The 26,648-nt window shown below is 41.7% G+C and overlaps 1 protein-coding gene and 1 long non-coding RNA gene across 10 annotated transcripts in view; one reads left to right on the forward strand and one right to left on the reverse strand.

Moving 5' to 3' along the window:
- The window catches only part of LOC141769082 (uncharacterized), a 29,345-nt gene extending 27,933 nt beyond the window's left edge, over positions 1 to 1,412 (reverse strand). Inside the window, exon 1 of the long non-coding RNA XR_012594262.1 lies at positions 1,257 to 1,412. This is a non-coding gene — a long non-coding RNA (uncharacterized LOC141769082). The remainder of the gene's footprint in view (positions 1 to 1,256) is intronic.
- LOC141768369 (uncharacterized) overlaps positions 1 to 26,648 on the forward strand; it is a 129,104-nt gene that overhangs the window by 49,332 nt on the left and 53,124 nt on the right. For 6 of the 9 annotated variants that reach the window (XM_074636675.1, XM_074636744.1, XM_074636909.1 and 3 more), the window contains 2 exons: positions 12,876 to 13,049; positions 13,716 to 13,889. In XM_074636675.1, coding sequence (XP_074492776.1) covers positions 12,876 to 13,049; positions 13,716 to 13,889 — 348 coding nt within the window. Of the gene's footprint in view, positions 1 to 580; positions 1,435 to 1,793; positions 1,911 to 3,944; positions 4,043 to 4,827; positions 6,620 to 8,174; positions 8,340 to 10,554; positions 10,729 to 12,875; positions 13,050 to 13,715; positions 13,890 to 26,648 lie in introns of all 9 variants that reach the window. The other 3 variants (XM_074637129.1, XM_074637214.1, XM_074637050.1) reach the window with 2 other exon arrangements.

Here is a 26,648-nt window from a genome sequence, read left to right on the forward strand (position 1 = left end):
GCTGAGGAGGAGCGACTAGGTTGAGCCAGGCTGAGGAGGAGCGACTAGGTTGAGCCAGGCTGAGGAGAAGCGACTAGGTTGAGCCAGGCTGAGGAGAAGCGACTAGGTTGAGCCAGGCTGAGGAGGAGCGACTAGGTTGAGCCAGGCTGAGGAGAAGCGACTAGGTTGAGCCAGGCTGAAGAGGAGCGACTAGGTTGAGCCAGAATGAAGAGGAGCGACTAGGTTGAGCCAGGTTGAGGAGGAGCGACTAGGTTGAGCCAGGCTGAAGAGGAGCGACTAGGTTGAGCCAGACTGAAGAGGAGCGACTAGGTTGAGTCAGGCTGAAGAGGAGCGACTAGGTTGAGTCAGGCTGAGGAGGAGCGACTAGGTTGAGCCAGGCTGAGGAGAAGCGACTAGGTTGAGCCAGGCTGAGGAGGAGCGACTAGGTTGAGCCAGGCTGAAGAGGAGCGACTAGGTTGAGCCAGGCTGAAGAGGAGCGACTAAGTTGAGCCAGAATGAAGAGGAGCGACTAGGATGAGCCAGGCTGAGGAGGAGCGACTAGGTTGAGCCAGGCTGAGGAGGAGCGACTAAGTTGAGCCAGGTGTTATTAATTCAGATAGATGCGCGTTCACTGTTTTCCTCAATAGACAGACAGGCAGAGACACATTTTACAAAGGAAGAGTAAACTATATCAGACAAATATGAAGAAGTTAAACACTTAATACAGACTAACAGTAACTCAGCTGAAGCTGCCAAATGCAGGAAGAACAGCTGGTGAAAGAAAAAACTCCGATGTGTGAATGATTAAATTAACAGATTTATTAATTTAACGGAACACTCAAAAGTCAGATGAAGTTGTCTAGATATAAATAATTTGTAGCAGTGTAAAGGTTGAGATTATTATACTTCATTATGTCCTTTATCAAGTAAAGTGGCGTCTATGAGTATTTCAGCCTTCTTTCAGCTGCGTCACGTCTCCGGCGGTGTGAAACGGACTCAACAGGAAGTTAAAACATAAATATAAAAACATAATTCTAAGCGGTAAACACACACAGCATAAATCCAGCTGTCCTTCCTGCATCTGTCAGTTTAAACTGTGTTGTTTTTAGTCGTACAGCCCTCTGGTGGAGTGCTGGGAGATTTTATAGTGCTGTATACTGTGTGTGTGTGTGTGTGTTTGTGTGTGTGTGTGTGTGTTAGAGAGAGAAGGTGTGTTACTTCCTGTTCTCTCAGTCGCGCCTGTGACTTGCACTAACTTGTTTCCTCTTCATGTTTACGGTCAGTGTTCCTGTTATTACCTCTCAGACTGACTTCAGATCAGAAGATGAGTGATTGTGTGGAGGAAGAGGAGGACAGAGCAGAGTCTCTAGTCTCTGGCTGTCTGTCTATGAAGAGTGATCGGTCCATGGATCATCCTCCACTCTTCAGTAATGAACCTGGACCCTCAGAGTCAAAGTAAGAGAGCTGCTACTAACTCATTTATAGGACTCATTTTCACTTTCCTCTACCAATACTGTTTTCTGTTGATTTTGTGTTTCTGTTTTAAAATTTCTACTAAAATGTATTTTCTAACTGAAGTTGAACACACTTTTCGTGACACAAAGAGAATTCATTTGTGCATTCTTCCTCTTCGTATCTGTGACAGCTGTCAGTCACCCAGAACAGCTGTAATCTAAGAGGACTAATACAAACTTTAAACCACATTATTGACAGTAGCAGGAGTTTGTGTGTTTAGAGATACTGAAATGTTTTTGTCATCAGAGAATTTATCAAGGATTCATGTGATCTGAATAAAATCATCTTGGTGTTTTCAGAGTTCAGTCCAGACCGAGAGCAGAATCTCCAGTACCCAGCTGTCTGTCTATGAACAGTGACAAGTCCATGGGTCTTCGTATATTCTTCAGTAATGAACCTGGACCCTCAGAGTCAAAGTAAGAGACTGTTTTTACTGTGCGCTGACCTGGTGGATGATGATGCATTGAGGATGAAGACTAAATGTTCTGCTAAAAGATTTCTATTCCTGATGCAGAACTATTAGTGCAGATACTGTTTCAAACTAAGATGGATCTTAGTCTGGGTTTTATAGCCACAAAGTACTGCTTGTATTTCTGTAACAAAACACCTGAGAACCTCCATTTCACAATTTACACTTCATGAAAATATTCATGTTTCTGCCCGAACGTTGAAGTCACTGTAAAGATTTACAACTATTCAAAATCTGAAAGAATGTGCTTCAAATGTGTAATTCATTTCCTCATATTTGTCCTCAGAATACTGTGTTGGTTTGACTTCTCCTAAAATCAGCTGTTATGACAGCTTCTTTGAAGTGGGGTTGTACGTATACTCCCGTGTCCTGGGAAGTAAAATTACTGTCTGTTGTTCCCCTTTAATACAAACTCATCATTTCCTGCAGCTACTTCACTGTAAATGTCCTCCATTAAAGAGAGATGATTATGTCCTTTACTGATTCACAGTCACTTTGGGCAGTTTAGTTTGAGTTAGTTAGGTTTAAACTGAGGTTGGAAGTGATCTAAATATTGAGGTAGACCAGCAGTCTAAGACACACATCATGTAACACAGGTGCTCTGGTGTTCCTTGTTAGAATAGAATAATATCAGTGTTTTAATAATGGCCGTTGTTCCCCTTTAATAAACAAACTTGTGGCAGATCACTAAATGTTTAATAAGACAGTCAGATAGGAAAAGCAGCTAATTCTTGTTTATTTAAGCAGGAGATTTAAAATAAAAGAACATTTTCATTACAGACTGAATGCTGAATTCAGTAACAACACTTTAACTCTTCCCTGTGACCAGGGTCTGAAATGAACACTCTTCCCTTCCTGCCACTGTGGCAGACAAGTATTTATTTTTGTCTACCACTCAGAAATTGTATCTGTCACTTTTGAAATCTGTGCGCTAAATGAAGGAATAACATTTTAGATCTGAGGTCATTCAATGTTCGATATATTTTACATAATAAACATTATAAACATGGTAAATTACAGTGTTGGATTACACCGTGGCCTCCAGGAGAACCCTATTATTCGGGGCAAGGAGGGTAGTGTACACAGTACTGTACTGTACTTTGTAATTGTCATCTATACTGGATATTTGCATAAAACATACAATTCAAATGATTATGACTATTTTAATATTTGCTTTGATTAAAACAAAATCTTGGTAAGTTGTTTAGAGCTAGTGTTAGGAAGTTAAACGGGTCATAATTCTCTCTCTAATATCTATTTTATATTACCGTGAAAACATCTCCTTCAAACAACTGGATTTATTCAAGTTTCTCACCAAAAACTTAATTTTACGAGATTACATTTGAACACATCATGATAATGTTGTAATTTACCTTCACCCAATATTCATTTTGCTGAGCAGACTGTGAACGCCTCATAATAATAACTCAATGGCACCTCCGTTAACGTTAGTAGCTCCGTTATTTAATCAATCAGGACTGTGCTGCCCAAAGGCTGCTAACAGGTAACATTACTAACTCTCTTCCTGCTGATTTAAACACAGATGTGTTGTTCACAGTGTTGCATTATCTGGTATAAATACGGTGCGTCCCCTCAGGTTTAGTAGCACCACGCTGTTGAGTGTTTTTTTTCTCTCCGCCGTGGCTCCAGTCCCAAACAAACTGAAATATGATACAGCGTGCGTATGAGTCATTGTGCAGCGTAACTGTGGGAGAGCATCAATAAGAGGAATCGATAGTCAGAGAGGCATGAGATGCCAAGAAAGCGGACAATTACGGTTCTCTGGTCCAATCACTAGCGCTTTCCCTGCCTGCCAAGTGGCGGATGGCCTGATGATTTCACCTGCCACTGCCAGCAGGTGGCGGATGCTAATTTCAGACCCTGCCTGTGACCATGAGCTTCTAGACATTATCAACTAAATCTTGATATTCTTCAACAACAATCAACAAATGATTTTATTAATAAAGTAATGTCTCCACAGAGAGAAGAAGAGGAGTCATGCTTCTTTGGAGGAGCCGATGTCCAGATCCAGAACAAGACCTGGACCTCAGACAGCCAGTCAGACCAGCACTGTACAAAGTAAGCCTGTAGATCGGTCTGCTGATGTCTTCATGTCTGAAAACAGGACTTTTTTGTTTTAATACACTGACTATGTTGTGACAACCATTTAAGATCTGCTCCACCATAGATATCTGCTCTGCATCACTTGTACTTTGTTCTCCTTTGAGAGAAAATCTGAACTGAAAGGACTAAATTCATATTTTTATAGTTTGTTTTTATGATAGCAGTCCGTCTTTGCATTAATCAATCAGAATGCTGTTTGTTTTCCATCTGCATAGATGAAGATGGAGAACTATTAAACTCTGTGTAAAGCAACAACATCACTGTTCTATCACAGACAGACAGTCACACTGATGAAAGGGGAGTTTTTTCTTGCCATTGTCGCATAACAATACATGCTCATGCTTTTGTTGGGTCTCTAAATTATAGAGTACGGTCTAGACCTGCTCTATAAGAAAAGCGTCTTTAAATAACTTCTGTTATGATTTGACGCTATATAAAAATTAATTGAATTGAATTGAACTGAACTGAACTGAACAGGAGCCACAGACTTTGAACAACATTAGCACTCCTGCTACAGTCTCCTTCTCTAACTTACAAACATCTTGTCCTGCAGAGCGACTTGTTGAAAAACTATTGAAAATATATATAAAAATCACTTTGACGTTAGTTTTGACTTCAAGAAGGGATGATGACTTTATAACCTTTACTTCTTTATATGTTGTTATATCGATTATTTTTATATTGGCATTGGAAATAATAAGTTTCTGTGTTTTGTCTTAAACTTTGTCTCTCTCTTTCAGCAGATAGAGGTCTGCAGGAGGTTGTAGATGAACATAAGATCAGTCTGAGGAGGAGATGTGAACGTGTGACTGAAGGAACTGATGAAACAGGAAGTGGAACCCTCCTCAACAGGATCTACACTGAGCTCTACATCACAGAGGGACAGAGTAAAGAGGTTAATACCCAACATGAGGTGAGGCAGCTTGAGACAGCTTCCAAGAAGAACACCCTCCATGACGCTCCAATCAAGTGCAACGACATCTTTAAAGCCTTACCTGACCAACAGAGACACGTCAGAGTCGTTCTGACGAACGGCGTCGCTGGCGTTGGAAAAACCTTCTCAGTGCAGAAGTTCACTCTGGACTGGGCAGAGGGCTTGGAAAACCAAGATGTCAGTCTGGTGGTTCTGCTTTCGTTCAGGGAACTGAACTTGATTAGAGATGAGCAGTACAGTCTTCTCATGCTGCTCCATGATTTCCATCGAACATTACAGAAGGTCACAGCAGAGAAGCTCGCTGACTGTAAAGTTCTGTTCATCTTTGACGGCCTGGATGAAAGCAGACTTTCACTGGATTTCAAGAACAACGAGGTTGTGTCTGATGTCACCCAGAAGTCATCAGTCAACGTGCTGTTAACAAACCTCATCCAGGGGAATCTGCTTCCCTCAGCTCTCGTCTGGATAACTTCCCGACCTGCAGCAGCCAATCAGATCCCTCCTGCATGTGTTGACAGGGTAACAGAAGTACGAGGCTTCACTGACGCCCAGAAGGAGGAGTACTTCAGGAGGAGAGTCAGTGATGAAGAGCTGTCCAGCAGAATCATCTCACACATCAAGACATCCAGGAGCCTCCACATCATGTGTCTAATCCCAGTCTTCTGCTGGATCACTGCTACAGTTCTGGACCACATGTTGACTACAGACCAGAGAGGAGAGCTGCCTAAGACCCTGACTGACCTGTACTCACACTTCCTGGTGGTTCAGACAAAGAGGAAGAAGCAGAAGTATGGTGAGGGACGTGAGACGAGTCCACAGGAGCTGACGGAGGCTGACAGGGAAGTTCTTCTGAAGCTGGGGAGGCTGGCGTTTGAACATCTGGAGAAAGGAAACATCATGTTCTACCAAGAAGACCTGGAGAGGTGTGGTCTTGATGTCACAGAGGCCTCGGTGTACTCAGGAGTTTGTACAGAGATCTCCAAAAGAGAGTGTGTGATCTTCCAGAAAACAGTCTACTGCTTTGTTCACCTGAGCGTTCAGGAGTTTCTGGCTGCAGTCTACATGGTCCACTGTTACACAAAGAGCAACACAGAAGTACTGGATGACTTCCTGGGAAAAGGATATGTTCATTCAACCCTGGATGTCTTCCTGAGGAGAGCCATGAAGAAATCCCTTAAAAGTAAAAATGGCCACCTGGACCTGTTTGTTCGCTTCCTTCATGGCCTCTCTCTGGAGTCCAACCAGAGACTCTTAGGAGGTCTGCTGGGTCAGACAAAGAGCAGTCCAGAAATCATCCAGAGAATCATCAACAACCTGAAGGAGATGAACAGAGATAATATCTCTCCTGACAGAAGCATCAACATCTTCCACTGTCTGACGGAGATGAACGACCACTCGGTACATCAGGAGATCCAAGAGTTCCTGAAGTCAGAGAACAGATCAGAGAAGAAACTCTCAAAGATCCACTGCTCAGCTCTGGCCTACATGCTGCAGATGTCAGAGGAGGTTCTGGATGAGTTGGACCTGAAGAAGTACAACACAACACGAGAGGGACGACAGAGACTGATTCCAGCTGTGAGGAACTGCAGAAAAGCTCTGTAAGTCCAGATGTGATTAACTTTATAGATCAGTGTAGATTAGTAGTTTAGTTCTTCAAATATACACACTATAAAGTATTCCTATGTGTTCCATGTGTTTATTATATAAATATGTCAGTTGTATTTTGTCACAGATGTTCTTGAGCTGTTTCAAATGTTGAGTTAAAAAATGTTTCAGTAGGTTTTGTTTCTAGCTGTCAAGTTAATGAACACTTATTCTATTTATTTCTAATAATTGTTACATTTTACAGTTTTTTCTTATTTATCTTTGGGGTGATGGAGACGACATGTGAACCTGGTAAAACAAATGAAAAAAACTAAAGATCAGCTGGCTGGTGGAGCGCTGGGTCTAACCGGTGTAACGGCAGCAACAGAACGTTTGCTGATCCGGCGGGGAGTCGGGGCGGTCCTGGGATCAGAGCCCTGGTGCTGGGGTTTACTTTCAATAGGCCTTGCACCACATTACACCTTACCTTGTGTGTTATTCGGCCCATCTCTTTCGTTTTCTTCAAATACAAACTGTTTCCATGTTGCCGCAGTTTTAGTTTTCTTTGAGACCAGCTCTATCATGTCTCGTCTCGTCTCGTCTCGTCTCGTCTCGTCTCGTCACTCCAAAAAATACTTGAACTTTCTAGTAAACAAACATCTTCTTGTTTATAAACCAACATAACATCATAATATTGTTTTTAAGTCTTTCCTTTTATTCTGTTACTCACAGAAGGAAACTCTGGTGTTTCTCTCTCTTGTTGCTGTAGAGAAGAGTAGTAACAGGAAATACACAGCTTCCACCAATAACAGCGGTCTGATGAATATATAACAGCAGAATGGTAGAATTCAGACTTTTTAAGAGATCTTATACACACCAAAGATCAATGTTGTGTTTTTAATGCTGAAACACTGATAACATCTTTCTGATGACATTATGTTGAAAATAATGAAACCTCATTGGTTCATTAATTGTGTTTGTGAGCTGAATACGTTTGATGCTCAGAAAAGAGTGTTAATGACAAAACGCCATGATGTCATCAAATATATAATTATATGAATGTTTAATTATGTACAGGTTTAATATTATTATGCAATTTGTTTAATTTCTCTTCCGTTTGGCAGCAGTCACTAAATTTTCCCATTTATGGACGTGAACCTGACAGCAGCAGGTAGCTAGAGGTCAACTTTATCAACTGTGTTATTATTACTTATTCACTGAGTTTTAAAAATGCTTTTCTAATCAAGAAGGCCTCATGCTAACTTTGTGGAGACAGACCTGGGATCAGATCACACTGACAGACTGGACATTAGGGAAGACTCAATGTAACTACATTTTTTCTCTAAGAGAGAAAGAAACAAAGATTAAAAGTCTGCAGGTTTGAGAGAGAGTGATGAGAATTATTGTTTCATGTCAAATAGTAAGATGAGATTAGCTGAACCACTGATGTGAGGAGCAAATGTTAATCAGAGAAGTATATATCAAATTGTTTAGTCATCAAATGCATGAAGTAAATATAAACTGTCCTCTTTCATAATAACATATTTTGTCATTTTTGTGTCATGACAGACTTTCTGACTGTGGACTCTCAGCTACTCACTGTGAAGTTGTGGCCTCAGCTTTGAAGTCCAACCCCTCCTATCTGAGAGAGCTGGACCTGAGTGACCTGCAGGATTCGGGTGTGAAGTTGTCTGCCGGATTGGAGAGTCCAAACTGTAGACTGGAGACTCTGAGGTCAGTTCACTGACTGTAGCTTATGTAGTTTGTACACACACTCTCTACGCACACAGGAGAGGCTTCAGTTGGTTGTAATCTCCTCACCTCACCGCTATAAACCGCCAGATCCTACACACTGGACCTTTAAACACAGACCTTATTTCAGGCATCTAACTAAAAACCCATTCAAATAACCCATTGACCTCCAGACGAGGGAACAGGAAGAAATAAAATGCTGACTCATTTCTGGGTTTTAGGACTCATTCCTGTAGCGCTCTATTTGAACATGTCTAAAGGTGCAGCACTCTTCAACAAACACGTATTGCACCAATTTAAAGGCACATAAGTGATGATTATGAACGACACCATCTAATTAGAGTTTTCTATGGTTCTAAGTTATTCCCACGTTCTTTTTGACAGCAGATCTAACTGTGCTCTGTTTTCATGTCAGCATTGGCTTATTATTTGAAGCAAAAAACAAATAAATATTCTGCATCAGAAACATCTTTGCAGGTTCAAATGTTTTTCAAGTCCATCTCAATACAATACTCACATGTTCATATGTACATTCAAAGAGTTATTGATGTCCGTCATCATTCCTTCCGTCTTTGAAGCTATCCCCGTTTAACCTGAGTGTTACGAGATGAGGACTAAATCCACAGTCTGGTTCTGTGTAAAATGACCTGTAAAGTTGATCTTAAGCTAATCGGAGGCGTCAGCAGTCTGAGTTATATCTATAAGGGCTGGGTGACTTGGATAAAATCAAATATCACAATATGTTTGACCAAATACTTCGATATCGATGTTGCGACAATATTGTAGGGTTGACTATTGGTGGTTCCACAAAATATTTACACAATGAGGTTTTTGATAAATAATCATCAGTAATGTGGATATAATGAGAAAGTGTAAATGACAAATAATAGAACAGCTAGAACAGTCTGGTAAGTTCAGAAAATGACATCACTTTACTGTAATGTAGCCTTTAAAACCAGGAAAAGATGACACTGATGCCATATCACGATATATCGCAATTTTTATTTAACGATTTTGAAATAGAGTTTTTAATGCCAGAATCGATATATTTGCCACATCTGAGTCTATGAGGAGGTAGAAGGAAGTTACCGCTTTTATTGTTGTAGTCTGAGTAACGTGACGTCATATCTGTTCTGTATCCGTTCCAACCAAAACAAACCGCCGCGGGCAGAAACGAGAAAGTATTAAACGTTGGCGGGTCTGCGTGGATACGACCTGCACCCTCACATGTTAAATACCAGCGTGGTAAACACTACACATCCAGTAAAGGATGGAAACACTTTGGGTTTCACACATTGACAGGAAAAGCAGAGCTAGACATCACGACTAAAGCTGCATGCTAACTCTGTCACGGACAGGAAACGTTACCGTATCGCGGTAACGTTGCGGTCGAGCCGGCCGTTGCTCTCATCTCCGTGGTCAAATGGGCCGACGCTACAACTGTAGAGCACCCATATACTGACATTTATGTTAAATGCAATGAAACGGCCCCGATGGAGCTGACCATGGATGGATAAAGAGAACGGAGCTGACGGGAGAGCTAGAGACCACCTTGGAGAAGTTAGAGGAAGTAGATACGTGGGTCTACATCCGGTTTTCAAAATACGTTGTTAACAAAGGGAACTGTATCTACAAAATACATCTATGAAAATAAGACTGATAGGATAATATTCACCAGAAATATAAAACATTACATGTCCCTTATAAATTAAAAAGGAAATACCACTAATCTGTGATCTGTTTTTATTCTTTGATTTTTGGGTTGCTGGAAAACATTTAATAAATAATTCCTGATAATGACTGATATATTTGACTTCAGGACATCTCTGACTACATACATGCTGAAAAATAAACATTTTTACTGGATTCATTTAGATATTTTCCAAAGTAAAAGTCCCTAGAAGAGTATGCATTGTGATTTTTAAGTATTGTGATTCGATTTTGCGATTTATTGTGTTTTTTGTTAAATTTTTTAACACTAGACCATGGGAAAAAGTTGTTTTGACATCTGGATGATGTCTTTAGAAGGCTGACATTATGATGATCCACAATAACACAATGACAAAGTCACTCTACTCATTTTAGGGAAAAGATCATTGATTAGGACATAGTGATGTTGAGCTACACATTTAAAACCTGAACACATCTGATTTGATTAAAAAGTGATTTTTATCTTCATCATTTATTCTTTATTCAGATTGAGGCGCTGCAGGTTGTCAGAGATCAGCTGTGCTTCTCTGGCCTCCGCTCTGAAGTGCAACCCCTCCCATCTGAGAGATCTGGACCTGAGAGACAACAACCTGAAGGATTCAGGAGTGAAGCTCCTGTCTGGTTTTCTGGAGAGTCCACACTGTAGACTGGAGACTCTGAGGTCAGACACCATTTTTTACTTCTGTTCTGAGATTAATATGATGTGAAAGTCGTGGTGACACTAAACTGCAGACATAAGGCTGATATTATACTGATCCACACTGAGTATCTTAATGCTAAAGTAAATTTTCTTCTTCAGTGGTTTAGTCCATTGACTGTGGCAGAGCAATGTTGAGCTACTTGGGGTGTGACGATTCACTCAGCTCACGATACGATACGATGCACGATATTGGGTTCACGATCTCGATACGACATTATAACAATAATTTTAACAAAACTTGAATGATGAAAATATATGACTGAAAAAGTAGTTTTTTATTTAAAAGACACAAAATACAAAAACATCACACAACTTCTATGCAAATTTTGTCTGACTCCTCCATTAATGCCTGGCTGCAAATCAGCTACAAATGCACTAACCACACCAGCACTAGGGATGTGACGGTGCACTAACCACACCAGCACTAGGAATGTGACGGTACACTAACCACACCAGCACTAGGGATGTGACGGTGCTCTAACCACACCAGCACTAGGGATGTGACGGAGCTCTAACCACACCAGCACTAGAGATGTGACGGTGCACTAACCACACCAGCACTAGGGATGCGACGGTGCACTAACCACACCAGCACTAGAGATGTGACGGTGCTCTAACCACACCAGCTCTAGAGATGTGACGGTGAGGAAATATTCCCACCTGTTAATAAACTTCCGACATCACCGGTGCTACTGATTAAACCGGACATTTTACAGGAAAAGATGACGGTCAACATGTGTAGCTTTCTTACTTTGATGTTTACCGTTGGGTGGCTGGCGGTGTGTCTGACCTCTCCGGTCCAGCTTTTGCTGCGGGGCCACAGTGGTCTACCTGGCACCGCACCCACCGGCTGTGACCGCTCCGCCCTCCTTGCAGCGATTAACGCTACCTCATTAACGTTATGGTTCCCTTATATCATCGGGTTTAAATCGGAAATATTGCCAAATAGGCGCGCTTGCTTTTCGCTTCGACACCAAATCCTCCGCCATCGCTCGGTCTGTCAACTCTCTCTGGTCAACGTGTGTGAAATATGACACCTGCCGCTCTGAGCTGACTCCTTAAGATGCGTTCACTGTCAGATTGAAGCGTCCGTCGTCCGACTATCTATTGATAACATTCCACAAAAATGAACGAAATAGGTTTTATTTCTGTAATAAAAAAAAGCAAGCCGACGGTGGGGGGGGGGGGCGGTGCTTCACCTACTGGTCTGAACTCAGAGCGCCCTCGTCTGTTCAAACAAAGCACTGAAAAAGACGAGAGACTGCAGATCAGTGCTTGTATGACTAGATGTACCTATGATGCCCTAATATCACTATATCAGTTTTTCATCTCGACGATGCATATCGTCACATTTTTATATCACTATATTTCGTGACATGATATTTCGTCAAACCCCTATGAGCTACACATTTAAAACCTTAATGTATCACAACTCTTGACTTTTATCATGTTTCTTTTTTTTTTACAAGAAATGATAATAAAAAATACACAAGTATGAAGAATAAATAAATAATCTCTATTTCAGCTATCAGACATTAACAAATATATTCAGTATTTGTTTTTTCTAAGAAAAAAAATATGAATCTATATGATGCTTATACTGACTGAATAGTTTAAACTGAAGATGCTTTGATTTTATGACTCCACTATTCCTAAAATATATACAGTATATTGTAGATGTCTTATCTTATATATCTTTTGTTCACATTTCAACAAAATCGATCCTTACATATTTGACATCTTTAGAAACTTTGAGATCTTGAGTTGAATCTTGAATCAGTTTCTGTGGTTCTTATTTGTGTTTGGCTGCTCAACATGAGTTTGTATCGATGGATCCACTGGTGGAGCTGTCAGAGTTTAAGAGGTGAAGTCACTACGTCTTTATTGAAGTAGCAGCACGTTGTCATTAATATTAATGAGAGCTCTGTTCCACTTTTTGTATTTTACAGTTTTTAACCTGCATCCTGTTGGCTTCAGGTGTTTGGAGTTTACATTTTCTAAACTTCTATGTTCTAAACCTTCTTCAGCTCTGAACACATTATTAAACATTGAATGATTTCAAGCAGGAACGTTGTCTTCTAAACTTACATCATGTATTCTTTATTCAGATTGAGTGACTGCAGGTTGTCAGAGATCAGCTGTGCTTCTCTGGCCTCAGCTCTGAAGTCCAACCCCTCCCATCTGAGAGAGCTGGATCTGAGTGACAACAAGCTGAAGGATTCAGGAGTGAAGCTCCTGTGTGGTTTTCTGGAGAGTCCACACTGTAGACTGGAGTCTCTGAGGTCAGTTCACTGACTCTCTGTTACTATTATAGATCTTATATCTTTAATTAACAATTAAACCTGATTTATGTACAAACATAACTTACATCCATAAAGTTGTTAATGTCCTTTTCTTCATATTTTCATGTTTCTTGAACTAAATTCAGTCTGCAGTCACAGAAGACTTGTGTTTCTTAAAGAAACTGTAGAAAATGTCCACTGTTAGTTGTTAAAGTAAATTAATGTTTATCATTGTTGGTAAATGGTCACATCTGGATACAGAAGATCCTCTGAACTAATATTTGTTTTACATTGATCAAGTTTACTTCATGAAGTAGAAATATTTCTCTGGTTTCTGTTTGTTTCAATGTATTCCACAAATAATGTCTGATCATTGATATTGATCCTTTAGCACACACACATAGATGAACACAGAGATCAGCAGCATGTTATTGATATGTGTTGACATGAATAGGTGTATGAATGTTGTGGTGACATTTGGATGATGTCTGTAGAAGGCTGACATTATGATGATCCACAATAACACAATGACAAAGTCACTCTACTCATTTCATGGAAAAGATCATTGATTAGGACATAGTGATGTTGAGCTACACATTTAAAACCTGAACACATCTGATTGGATTATAAAGTGATTCTTATCTTCATCATTTATTCTTTATTCAGATTGAAGCGCTGCAAGTTGTCAGAGATCAGCTGTGCTTCTCTGGCCTCCGCTCTGAGGTCCAACCCCTCCCATCTGAGAGAGCTGGACCTGAGCCTCAACGAGCTGCAGGATTCAGGAGTGAAGCTGCTGTCTGATCTTGTGAAGAGTCCAAACTGTAGACTGGAGACTCTGAGGTCAGTAGAGGGTCGGAGTCGGTCCATGCTGGTTTCAGCAGTATTGTTGTGATGTGTTTCCTCAGGTAAGCTGTGAGAGGAGAACGGTGACACACAGACAGATAGAACAGTCAGCCAATCAGATCAGCCAGAAGCTTGTTGTGATCATGTGTTAGAGTTGATGTGAAGAAGATGTTGTTGTTGTGTTCATGTCTCCAGGAAATAAAGCTGGATTACAGCTGACAGCATCACATCATGTATAGAGACAGTGGTCCTCATCCATCAAACTGTCGTACCATCAAATCTGATCAGAAAGTCTTTGTTCTCTCATTGATCAGTTCATCTCTGTCACAGCTCTGAGATCAGTCTGACTGAAGCCTTAAATCACTGGCTCTTATTTCATAGAACCATGGTTACATTTAGTAACCATGATGTGGTCTGCCTAATGAGTTCTTAAAGGAGGGTAACAGGATGAGGGTGTGGAGGTTTAGTGTCTTTATTAACTCGTTCCAGTCACTAGGAGCAGCACACTGGAATGAGTGACGACCAGAGGAGGTGCAGACTTTAGGAACGACCATACTGATGAATTAGCTAGAACATAAGTTGCGGTTACTGTTGGAGATATTGAGTAGTGAGCGGAGATATGGAGGTTGGTTCTTCCAATGATAGTTTTATAAATGAACTGTGTGCTGCATCAGTGACTGACAGCTGATGAAGTGAGTCTCTGTAAACACTGATTCATGACTTCTGTTCTCTTCTTCTCTCATCAGATGGAAGCCGTGATCTCTGTCAGAGTGAGTGATCAGAAAGTGGATGTGTTGAGAGGATCAGCCGTGTCCTGATGATCCACAGAGGTTCACCACCTGGACCTGCATCTTATTTTGTCTTTTTTTTTTTTATTCATTCATTTATTCTGAAGCCAAAGTGCCTCTGCAGAATAGTTCAGTTTATGGCAACATAACTGTAGATTAACACATTTAAATAGATCTTTCTGCTTCGCTTTGTGTCGCAGCTCCACTCTGTGGAACGATGGAGTTTTGCTGTTTATTTCCACATATTTCTAAATAACAGTGGAAGTTAATAAAGTTACCCTATTAAAACAGAGCCCTCAGGAAGAGCACCGGGCTTTGATGCCAATTTTCCTAGTGGCCAAACGGCGGTACTACAACTTCCGTGTCCGTCACGTGATGCCATCGGGCCCAAAAATACTTTTTCCCACAGACTTCCATTGGGAAAGAGACGTCTGTAACTCAGAGGATAGTTGTTGTTTTTAGGTGAATCAACTTCCCTGTATGAACACTCTAATAGACCTTATTTAAATCATTAAGTCCTAAAATAGCTGAATCCGGAGTTATTTCCCTTCCTCCGTTCATGTGAATGAGACCCAGACCGAGGCTGGAGCGAGGGCCAGGAGGAGGAGTTAAAGGAGCGAGGGCCGGGAGGAGGAGTTAAAGGAAACGCTGCTGCGCCTGCTCTATGGGCCCGATGGATGAGGAAGATCACCGGATGATCCGGGTAGTTTTTGGCCATTTTAGCTTCATGCTCAACTGAGCGACTCTCATAGGAATGAACGGGAGTCTCCGACGCTGTATCCAGTTCTCTTTATACATCCATGATTAAAACCAATACCAGCCATTTCTCATATTATCAAAGATAAATATTAGCTTGTAACAAACGGAAAGAATTAGATAAAACCTGAATTCAGTCGAGGCTTCATTTGAGTTTCTCAACTGACTACAAACAGATTCTGTCTGGATTTTGGTGTAAAGTCATGCCCTTCATATTTTATATAATGTTTGATGTAAAATAGACAAACAGAACTGATTAACATGCGTACTCTAGACTTTATATTCACTAATCATGTACATAGAGAAAAATTCCAGTTGTATGTGTGACTCTGATAGTTTTCACGTTACATGACAGACACATAAAGTCGCCCGTGGAGCTTCTTCCCCTCAGAAATCCGTGTTGAAGCGGTCGTTATCACCACCGTTCATGTTCTGTTGTTCCTGCTGGAGCTGCTTTCTGCCAGCAGATGTCACCGTTCCCTCTGTTTTACCCCAAAGGAGGTTTATCAGAATGGATGCAGTGAACACTGAACTGATGGTGTGAAGGCTTTCTTTCTGACTGACTTGGTTTTGTAAAGGTTAAGTGTCATCATGATGTAGTTAAACTTGATTTAAAATTATGGAAACTGGATTTGGAATTAAACTCGGCACACAAGTTGCACAAATGTCCACTTAGACTCAAGTATGAACTGATTAGAGTTTGATGATCAAAGGTCAAAGGTCACTGTGACCTCACAAAACACATTTTTGGCCATAAATCAAGAACTCAGAACTATTTATAAATCTTCAGCTGCTTTTCATGCATTTACAACTTGTATCTACTGATTCATATTCTTCTGATTCTGTATCCTTCTTCATAAAGATTAAAGGCAATCTTTTATACTCTATTGGTATTATTCAACTTTTCAATGGTATTCATCCCAATTAAATCAATTCCCACTTTTCCATCTATTCCTACTACTTCACCTTCTTCTCACAGCATTTAAGCCGGCATGATGGTACGTGTCCACAGGGGCGATTTTTATCGCGAGGGGACGCGACGCTTCCCAGCATTGGACGCTTGGTGGGCTGTCCCTAGAAACAAGGCACTCGGCTCCTGATTGGACGAACGCTTTCCCGCCGTTGGCTGCTGCTCCCAGCTTTCAAACCGGAACCAGTATGGAGGCTCGTTTAGAAACTTTCTTCTCTTATTTCACGAAAATAGTTCACTGAAATGTGTTTCTGAAAACATTTGAGGCGAGAAATAAACCACGTAGTTGCTGAATCTGTCTTTATTTTGGATCGACAATGTTTATTTTAAAAGATTATCGGGAGTTTGGAGAGGTGGCGAGTCGCGTCGGACGCCCGTGATTTACATAAAGTACACGAGCCCTCAACTTTATGCAAATAAGGAGCGGGCGTCGTGACGCCTAGTCTCTCCAATCGCGACGCCATGCTACAAGAATGCATTACGCGGCTGCTTACATGGACAATGAATGGAGAGTGTGGAAAGCACGGAGGCTGTGGACAAGTACCGTTACATGTCAATATTGAGTCACACTCATAGCGCCCCCTACTGGCAACAGGAAATGACATGTTTTATATTTGAATGTACTCCTCCGAGCAGGTTGAACAGATGCACCTCAAATGTGGTCAGAAAAGCCTCAAGACCTTGATGATGCATTATGTGAAGATTGTGAGTACTTTTGTGCTACTTTATACTTCTACTTCACTACATTTCAGATGGGAATATTGTATATTCAAGTAAAGTTCAAGTACAGTGATTGAGTAAACATACTTAGTTACTTTCCACCACTGTGTCTAAACTACTCTGATGATTTAATATAAATAACTGTCAAAGGCCTAAAAAGATAAGGATGCAAAGATTAGAGCAAAGTCCCAAAAGATGCATACAAATATGTGTCAATTTGTTTAAGTCAAAGTTAAGACTTTTAAAGGGACAGTTCACCCTAAAATAAAAAATTGAGATTTCTTCCTCTTCCCTGTGGTGCTATTTATCAATCTAGATTGTTTTGATGTGAGTAGCAGAGTGTTGGAGATATCAGCCGTAGAGATGTCTGCCTTCTCTCCAATATATATATGGAACTAGATGGTACTCGGCTTGTGGCGCTCAAAGCAACAAAGATTAGACATGTAGCCATTATGTAGTGTTTTACATTAGTATATGGATAACGTGCAGAAAATATCAAATAAAAACACACTTTTATTTTTTAAAATTCACTTTTATTTTTATTAAATCAAAATTGTATAACTCAAGTGCAAATGGATGACATACAGTATTTAATATACATATTTTTACAGTCATCTGACATAAATAGAAGTTGATTAGATTGCAAAACTTGTGACAGTACAATGTAATATTATACACATACAGGCCAGTTGGCACTGCATACATACAATATCATTCATTCACAAGATAGTGTTCAAAGTGAGCACCGTTAACACTGGCATATCAAGGGCACTGATATAAAGCAAAGGAAATGTCTTTGACCTGATGTGTCCGTAGGAAATATGCAACTCTGCTTCCAGTTGTTCCTGTTTGGACATATTTGACCTACTTTCACTTTATTATAACAATACTCTCTGGCATGTTCAGGTTACAGAGTCAGTAAAACATCAAGAGCAACGATTGTCTTTTTGGACATCAGTGTAAGTGTGTGATTGTATGTCGGTAATAGTGTGCGTACACATGGTGTTTCTGCAGGGTGGCAGACGGGTCCTGGTCCAGATGAGAGAGGAAAGCAGGACTCCTCATTCTCCTTGTGACTGCATCTGTTTACAAAATGCCTCAAACTGCTGCTGCTCCAACTCTGTCATCACCTTGTTCAGCGCGTAAATCTGTAAATAAGGAAGGGAAGAAAGTCATACAGGAGTGAGAAGTAACGTGACATACTGTATATTCATACTTGCCAACCCTCTTGATTTTCATGGGAGACTCTCGTTTTTCTTTGCCCTCTCCCGGTTTCCTCCCGGGGTTACAATTCTCCCGCATTTCTCCCGATTCATGGCATTTAAATGGCTTTTTGTTGTTGTTTGTTTTTTCTTCTTCCTGTTTGTTTCTTTTTCTTTTTCTGTAGCTGCTTGCCAATGTTGTATTGATTAATACATGGACATTTGTGATTATATTATTTTATTCTATTGGTGATCTATTAATTTGTAACCCCGCCCTATACAATTATGCTTAAATACCAATACAAAATGTATCACAATAAAACACCAGGTATATTGTGGGTCTCAGAGGGTTAATTCAGCCTGTTCAAGCCAAGAGAGATTCTTATGGACACATCATGTTAAATGTGAAAACACACAGTCACAGAACTCACCTGATTTCCTGTAAATGGAGAGGAGGAAGCAAATTTACCATGTGATCCAGGCTCAGGAGAACAGAGGGAGGGAACATGATGAGGACAGGAAGAGAAAAGAGGGAGGGAACATGATGAGGACAGGGAGAGAACAGAGGGAGGGAACCAGGAAATTGAAGGTAAGAGATGAGAAAAAGAAGCATAGAGGTGAAGACTGAAGACTGTAGACTGAAGCAGGGTGAGTGTTAATCCAACATTTTGTTACGTTACTGTCAAAGTGTCTGAGTCAGTTTCCTCCCTGTGGACTGTAGAGGAGAGAAATGTTAGAATGAACTCAACAGTTTGATTCTTCTGTGAACACAAAGTCATGACTGGCTGAATAATCCTCATTAAAGCTGTAAACCAAGAAAACAAGAAAACAAGCAGAGATTAAAAGAGAACTGACCAGAGGTCTGTACTGCCAGTTCAACACACCCAGAGTATCTTCTCCTTATCTGGCTTCACTAACCCTAACAACAGAGATCACACTAAACTAAACAGTTCTACCACGCTGGTTATCAACTCTGTAAATCAACCCAGAGTTTCTCATCTGGCTGTGAGGGCGTTCACATGAACAGGGAGGTGTTTGCAGCATCTGACCAATCACAGACAGGGACACGTCTATTGACTGCAGACAGACCGGTAGAGCGGCATATTTTACAAAGGAAGAGCAAACTATATTAGACAAATACAAAGAAGTTAAACACATAATCCAGACTAACAGTAACTCAGCTGAAGCTGCCAAATGCAGGAAGAACAGCTGGCGAAAGAAAAAACTCCTGATGAGTGAATGTGTAAATTAACAGACTTATTAATTTAATGGACTACTCAAAAGTCAGATATATGACTATATATAGTCATCTAGATATAAATAGTTCAAGAAATGTAAGGGATGGATGGGTTACACCTCATTATGCTCATTAATAAATATGAGGCGTGTATAACTATTTCAACCTTCTTTCAACTGCGTAAAACAATAAATATAAAAACATAAATCAAAGCTGTAAACACCCACAGCATAAATCCAGCTGTCCTTTCTGCATCTGTCAGTTTAAACTGTGTTGTTTTAGTCTGATTATGACTTAAACTTCTTCATATGTGTGTAATATTATCATAGGATCCCCACACTGAGCTCTGATTGGTCAGTAAGAGGTGCTTTTATAGGAGTCGATATCTTATCTGGAACATAACCTGCTCTGGAGCAGCTTAGCTGTTCAGCATCAGTTACCATGGTGATCTACCTCGGTAAGAAGTGATCCACCTTTGTAGGACAGAAAACCCTGAAGGGTTAAAACCTGAAGTTACCTCGCTAACGCCAAATCCTGCTTCATAGTAGAGGCCTCAGGTCTCTCAGTCGCGCCTGTGACTCTTGTATTAACTTGTTTCCTCTTCATGTTTACGGTCAGTGTTCCTGTTTGACCTCTCAGACTGACTTCAGATCAGAAGATGAGTGATTGTGTGGAGGAAGAGGAGGACGGAGCAGAGTCTCTAGTCTCTGGCTGTCTGGCTGTGAAGAGTGATCGGTCTAAAGATGATCCTCCACTCTTCAGTAATGAACCTGGACCCTCAGAGTCAAAGTAAGAGAGCTGCTACTAACTCATTTATAGGACTCATTTTCACTTTCCTCTACCAATACTGTTTTCTGTTGATTTTGTGTTTCTGTTTTAAAATTTCTACTAAAATGTATTTTCTAACTGAAGTTGAACACACTTTTCGTGACACAAAGAGAATTAATTTGAGCATTCTTCCTCTTCGTATCTGTGACAGCTGTCAGTCACCCAGAAAAGCTGTAATCTAAGAGGACTAATACAAACTTTAAACCACATTATTGACAGTAGCAGTAGTTTGTGTGTTTAGAGATACTGAAATGTTTTTGTCATCATCGAGGCAGATCACTAAATGTTTAATAAGACAGTCAGATAGGAAAAACAGCTAATTCTTGTTTATTAAAGCAGGAGATTTAAAATAAAGGAACATTTTCATTACAGACTGAATGCTGAATTCAGTACCAACACTTTAACTCTTCTCTGTGACCAGGGTCTGACATTAACTTTTTTCACTTCCTGCCACTGTGGCAGGCAAGTATTTATTTTTGTCTGCCACTCAGAATTTGTATCTGCCACTTTTGAAATATCTGAGCTAAATGAAGGAATAACATTTTATATCTGATGTCATTCAAGCCTGTTTTTCGGGGCAGTGAGGGTACTGTACACAGTACTGTACTGTAAGTTGTTTAGAGCTAGTGTTAGGAAGTTAAACGGGGCAAAATTCTCTCTCTATTATCTATTTTATATTACCGTGAAAACATCTCCTTCAAACAACTGGATATTTTAAGATATTCCTCTACACTTCAGTAATGAACCTGCACCCTCAGACACAAAGTAAGAGAGCTGCTATATTCCAATTTCTACACAAATGTTTTTGCGGACTAAAATTTAACCGACTTCATCAAATAAACTCTTGCTCTTAGTATCCGTGACAGCTGTCAGTCACCTAGAGAAGATGTAATCTAATCTAAGAAAACAGCTACACGCTTTTAAACCTCCTTATTGTCAACAGTAGCAGTAGATTGTGTGTTTAGAGCGACCTTAATGACCTAAAAAGAGATTCATGTGATATGAATTAAATCATCTTGGTGTTTGCAGAGTTCAGTCCAGACCGAGAGCAGAGTCTCCAGTACCCAGCTGTCTGTCTATGAAGAGTGACCAGTCCAAAGGTGAACCTCTACACTTCAGTAATGAACCTGGACCTTCAGACACAAAGTAAGAGCTGCTACTAACTCATTTATATGATTCATTTTTCAGCATCTCCGCCAATGTTTTCTGTTGATTTTGTTTATATGTTAAAGTTTTTACTGAAGTTTATTTGCCAACTAAAATTTAACAAACTTCTTGTGACACAGACAAAGTTAAATGATTTGTGCATTCTTCCTCTTCGTATCTGTGACAGCTGTCAGTCACCTAGAAAAGCTGTAATGTGATCAAATAGGACGGCTACAAACTTTTAAACCTCCTAATTATTGACAGTAGCAGGAGTTTGTGTATTTAGAGATAATTAGATGTCTTTAACATCAGAGAATTTATCAAGGATTCATGTGATGTGAATAAAATGATCTTGGTGTTTGCAGAGTTCAGTTCAGACCGAGAGCAGAGTCTCCAGTACCCAGCTGTCTGTCTATGAAGAGTGACCAGTCCAAAGGTGAACCTCTACACTTCAGTAATGAACCTGGACCCTCAGAGTCAAAGTAAGAGACTGTTTTTACTGTGCACTGACCTGGTGGATGATGATGCATTGAGGATGAAGACTAAATGTTCTGCTAAAGGATTTCTATTCCTGATGCAGAACTATTAGTGCAGATACTGTTTCAAACTAAGATGGATCTTAGTCTGGGTTCTATAACCACAAAGTACTGCTTGTATTTCTGTAACAAAACACCTGAGAACCTCCATTTCACAATTTACACTTCATGAAAATATTCATATTTCTGCCTGAACGTTGAAGTCGCTGTAAAGATTTACAACTATTCAAAATCTGAAAGAATGTGCTTCAAATGTGTAATTCATTTCCTCATATTTGTCCTCAGAATACTGTGTTGGTTTAACTTCTCCTAAAATCAGCTGTTATGACAGCTTCTTTGAAGTGGGGTTGTACGTATACTCCCGTGTTCTGGGAAGTCAAATTACTGTCCGTTGTTCCCCTTTAATACAAACTCATCAGTTTCTGCAGCTACTTCACTGTAAATGTCCTCCATTAAAGAGAGATGATTATGTCCTTTACTGATTCACAGTCACTTTGGGCAGTTTAGTTTGAGTTAGTTAGGTTTAAACTGAGGTTAGAAGTGATCTAAATATTGAGGTAGACCAGCAGTCTAAGACACACATCATGTAACACGGGTGCTCTGGTGTTCCTTGTTAGAATAGAATAATATCAGTGTTTTAATAATGGCCGTTGTTCCACTTTAATAAACAAACTTGAGGCAGATCACTAAATGTTTAATAAGACAGTCAGATAGGAAAAGCAGCTAATTCTTGTTTATTAAAGCAGGAGATTTAAAATAAAGGAACATTTTCATTACAGACTGAATGCTGAATTCAGTACCAACACTTTAACTCTTCTCTGTGACCAGGGTCTGACATTAACTTTTTTCACTTCCTGCCACTGGCAGGCAAGTATTTCTTTTTGTCTGCCATTCAGAAATGTATCTGCCACTTTTGAAATCTGTGCGCTAAATGAAGGAATAACATTTTAGATCTGATGTCATTCAATGTTCGATATATTTTACAAAATAAACATTATATAAACGGTAAATTACAGTGTTGGATTACACCATGGCTTCCAGGGGAGCCCTGTTATTCAGGGCAGGGAGGGTAGTGTACACAGTACTGTACTGTACTTTGTAATTGTCATCTATACTGGATATTTGCATAAAAACACACAATTCAAATGATTATGATTATTTAAATATTTGCTTTGATTAAAAAAAAATGTTGTAAGTTTTTTAGAGCTAGTGTTATGAAGTTAAACAGGTCAAAATTCTCTCTCTATTATGTATTTTATATTACCGTGAAAACATCTCCTTCAAACAACTGGATATTTTAAGATATTCCTCTAATCCACCTTAATGACCTAAAAAGAGATTCATGTGATCTGAATTAAATCATCTTGGTGTTTGCAGAGTTCAGTCCAGACCGAGAGCAGAGTCTCCAGTACCCAGCTGTCTGTCTATGAAGAGTGACCAGTCCATATATGAACCTCTACACTTCAGTAATGAACCTGGACCCTCAGAGTCAAAGTAAGAGACTGTTTTTCCTGTAAGCTGACCTGGTGGACGATGATGCATTGAGGATGAAGACTAAATGTTCTGCTAAAAGATTTATATTCCTCAAAATGCAGCTTCATGTTGTACTAATTGAGCAAGAACAAGTGTCATTTCTGGCTACCATCTATGTTTGGATTATGAAAAAGAGTTGCAACTCAGGAAAGTGGCTTAAATTATTTTGATTATGCAACAGACAGAATATTTTTTCTTTCAGACATTTAGAAGAATCTTAGTCATATAAGTCTGAAAAAACCCCCAGAAAAAGCACATTAGTTTTTAATCAAATTGATTTAAACATAAAAATGAGATAACATTTGACCAAAACTCATTTTAATTCAAACTGTTCAAGCCAAAAGAGATTCTCATAAACACACCGTGTTAAACAGCTGATTTGTGTGATACACACGCCCTCATAGATAAACTCAAAGGTCAAAGGTTTCCTGTAAATGGAGAGAGAAGGAGCCACACTGACCAGGTGTTCTCTATCGTATCGAAACTATCTCTCCAGCTTACATATTCCATATGTATGGGGAATGACCTCACTTAGGTCAGGTGACGTGGATACTTTTTAAGACACACCGGCACTGCCGGCCACGCCCAGACGCGAGTCTATAAAGCACATGCGCTGGCGTGGGATCATTGCCATTTTGATCTCCACTTTGGTGCAGAGCGTGTGATACAGAAAAGAGAAAAAAAAAAAAAAAAAACGAACTCAAACCAGAATATCAGGGTTACAGCATCGAGTCCACTTACCTGGTGGAGCGGGCGTCTGTCTCTGGCAGTCTACCTGGACTGCTGTTGTCCCTGTCTGGTTACCGTGTCTCCGGTGTGCTGCGTGGCTGCTAATCCGGTTGACCGAGGTACCGGGGCTTCCAGGACGTATTGCGAATGTCGCTAACGCGTCCAGAGGCGAGCCTGACAGAAGAGATGCACCAGGCTTCTTCTCTTCTACCTATAATAATGAAGGAGCAGGCTGAGGCAGCAGGCAAAGCTATGGAGTCCCTTTGGACAGTGAGGCGCCACCTTTGGCTGTCGCAGTCCCGGCTGCAGCAGGAAGACCAAGACACAGTTCTACGGTTTCCTGTTGAGCCCTCTGCCATGTTTGGTCTGGATACGGTAAGTATGTTGCAACAGGCCAGGTGTCGGCCGGGAGACCTTAGACCCCAGCTGGAGGCGTTTCGTAGGCAGAGGGCTCGGCGGCCTGGAAAGAAAGGGGGGGGACCCTCTAGGCCATCTCTAGGCAGAGACCCTCTAGGCCATCTCCTCGCTCCTGACAGTGTGCCGAACCCAGACCGCCACTGGCCCCTCTCGGCACGAGATGCGGCATGGGCGGCTCTGGATGCAAGTCCCTGGGTCTTTTCTACCATGACCCAGGGATACCGGTTGCAATTTCTGTGCAGTCCTCCTCTGGCAAATTCAGCTCCTCGGACTACATTGGTAGACCAGAATCACAGGGAAGTGCTGCAGGCGGAGGTGACATCACTCCTGTCCAAGGGAGCCATAAGAGAGGTGGAACAGGGCGACCAGCAAGCAGGGTTTTACTCCCATTATTTCCTTGTCCCCAAACGGGACGGGGGACTCCGACCAATCTTGGATTGTGCCCTCAGAGGTCCCTGTCAACCGGAGGCTTCGTGTGGCCCTTCATTGGTGGGAGCACCCAGGCAACATTGCAAAGGGAAGCATGTTGGGTCCAGTGGTTCTTCGCCAGGTGGTAACAGCAGATGCCTCTCTGGGGGGTTCGGGTGCAGTTCACGAGGGCTGGGGTGTCAGCGGTCACTGCTCTAGCCCCTGGACAGGTCAGCACATAAACGTGTTGGAGCTGAGAGCAGTTCACCTCGCACTCATGCACTCTAGGCCACGTCTCCGTGGGCATCATGTGCTGGTAAGAACCGACAGCCCCGTACATGCAGCCTATGTCAACAGGCAGGGGGGCCTTGGCTCTCCCCTCCTGTGTCGGCTGGCACACGAGCTTTGGACATGGGTGCACCCCCAGGTTCTGTCTCTGAGAGCGGTGCATGTGCCAGGCGCTACAAACACAGCAGCAGACCGGCTGTCCAGAGGAAGTCTGGACCCGGGGAAGTGGAGGCTACACCCCGAGATTGTATCAGAGATCTGTCGCCGGTTTTGCCTCCACGGAGACGACACATTGCCCTCTGTTTTTCTCCCTGGGGAGGGACAACCCCCCTCTCGGGACGGACGCTCTGGCGCATCCATGGCCTCAGGGCCAACTGTATGCCTTCCCTCCATTCAGCCTTCTCCCGCCTCTTCTATGGAGAGTGCAGGCAGAGAACAGGAGAGTGATTCTGGTTGCCCCAAACTGGCCCCACATGACATGGTTTTCCGACATTCCACCTCTCCTACACGGAGCCCCATGGGAGCTTCCAGTCAGGAGAGACCTGCTGTCTCAGGCAGGGGGGGTCACTGTTCCACCCCTTCCCCCGGGGTCTCGATCCCTAGGCCTGGCCCCTGAGAGGACAGGGTTCCTTGCTATGGGGTTGCCAGAGCGGGTAGTCGCAACCCTCCAAGGGGCTCGGGCGCCCTCAACTAGGGCAGCCTACTCCTATCGGTGGGGGGTGTTCCTGTCATGGTGCGAGGCACCCAGGTGGACCCTTTTGCCTGTACGGCTCAAGACATCCTGCAATTTTTGCAGGAACAGTTGGATGCGGGGAAGTCCTCCACCACCCTCAGAGGTATGGTAGCGGCTATTAAGGCTGCTCGGGTTGGGGAACTCAGACTCCCCGAGAGCGGCTGTGTCTCGCAGTTCCTCAAAGGGGCTCATAGGCTTACAGCACGTAGTAGAGGGCCGGCTGCGCCCCTCTGGAATTTGGACCGCGTCCTGGGGGCATTGCAGCGCCTCCTTTTGAGCCTATTGCATCCGCAGAGCTGAAATGGCTGTCTTAAAACAGCCTTCCTTCTGGCAGTGACCTCTGCGAAGAGGGTAGGGGAGCTGCAGGCTCTATCCATTCATCGAAGCTGCTGCAGGTTTCTGCTGGATGGTGCGGGGGTGATCGTTCGCCCTAATCCGGCTTTCCTCCCTAAAATACTCTCGGAA

The sequence above is a fragment of the Sebastes fasciatus genome, chromosome 1 (genome assembly GCF_043250625.1).
Source record: "Sebastes fasciatus isolate fSebFas1 chromosome 1, fSebFas1.pri, whole genome shotgun sequence".
Lineage (NCBI taxonomy): Eukaryota > Metazoa > Chordata > Actinopteri > Perciformes > Sebastidae > Sebastes > Sebastes fasciatus.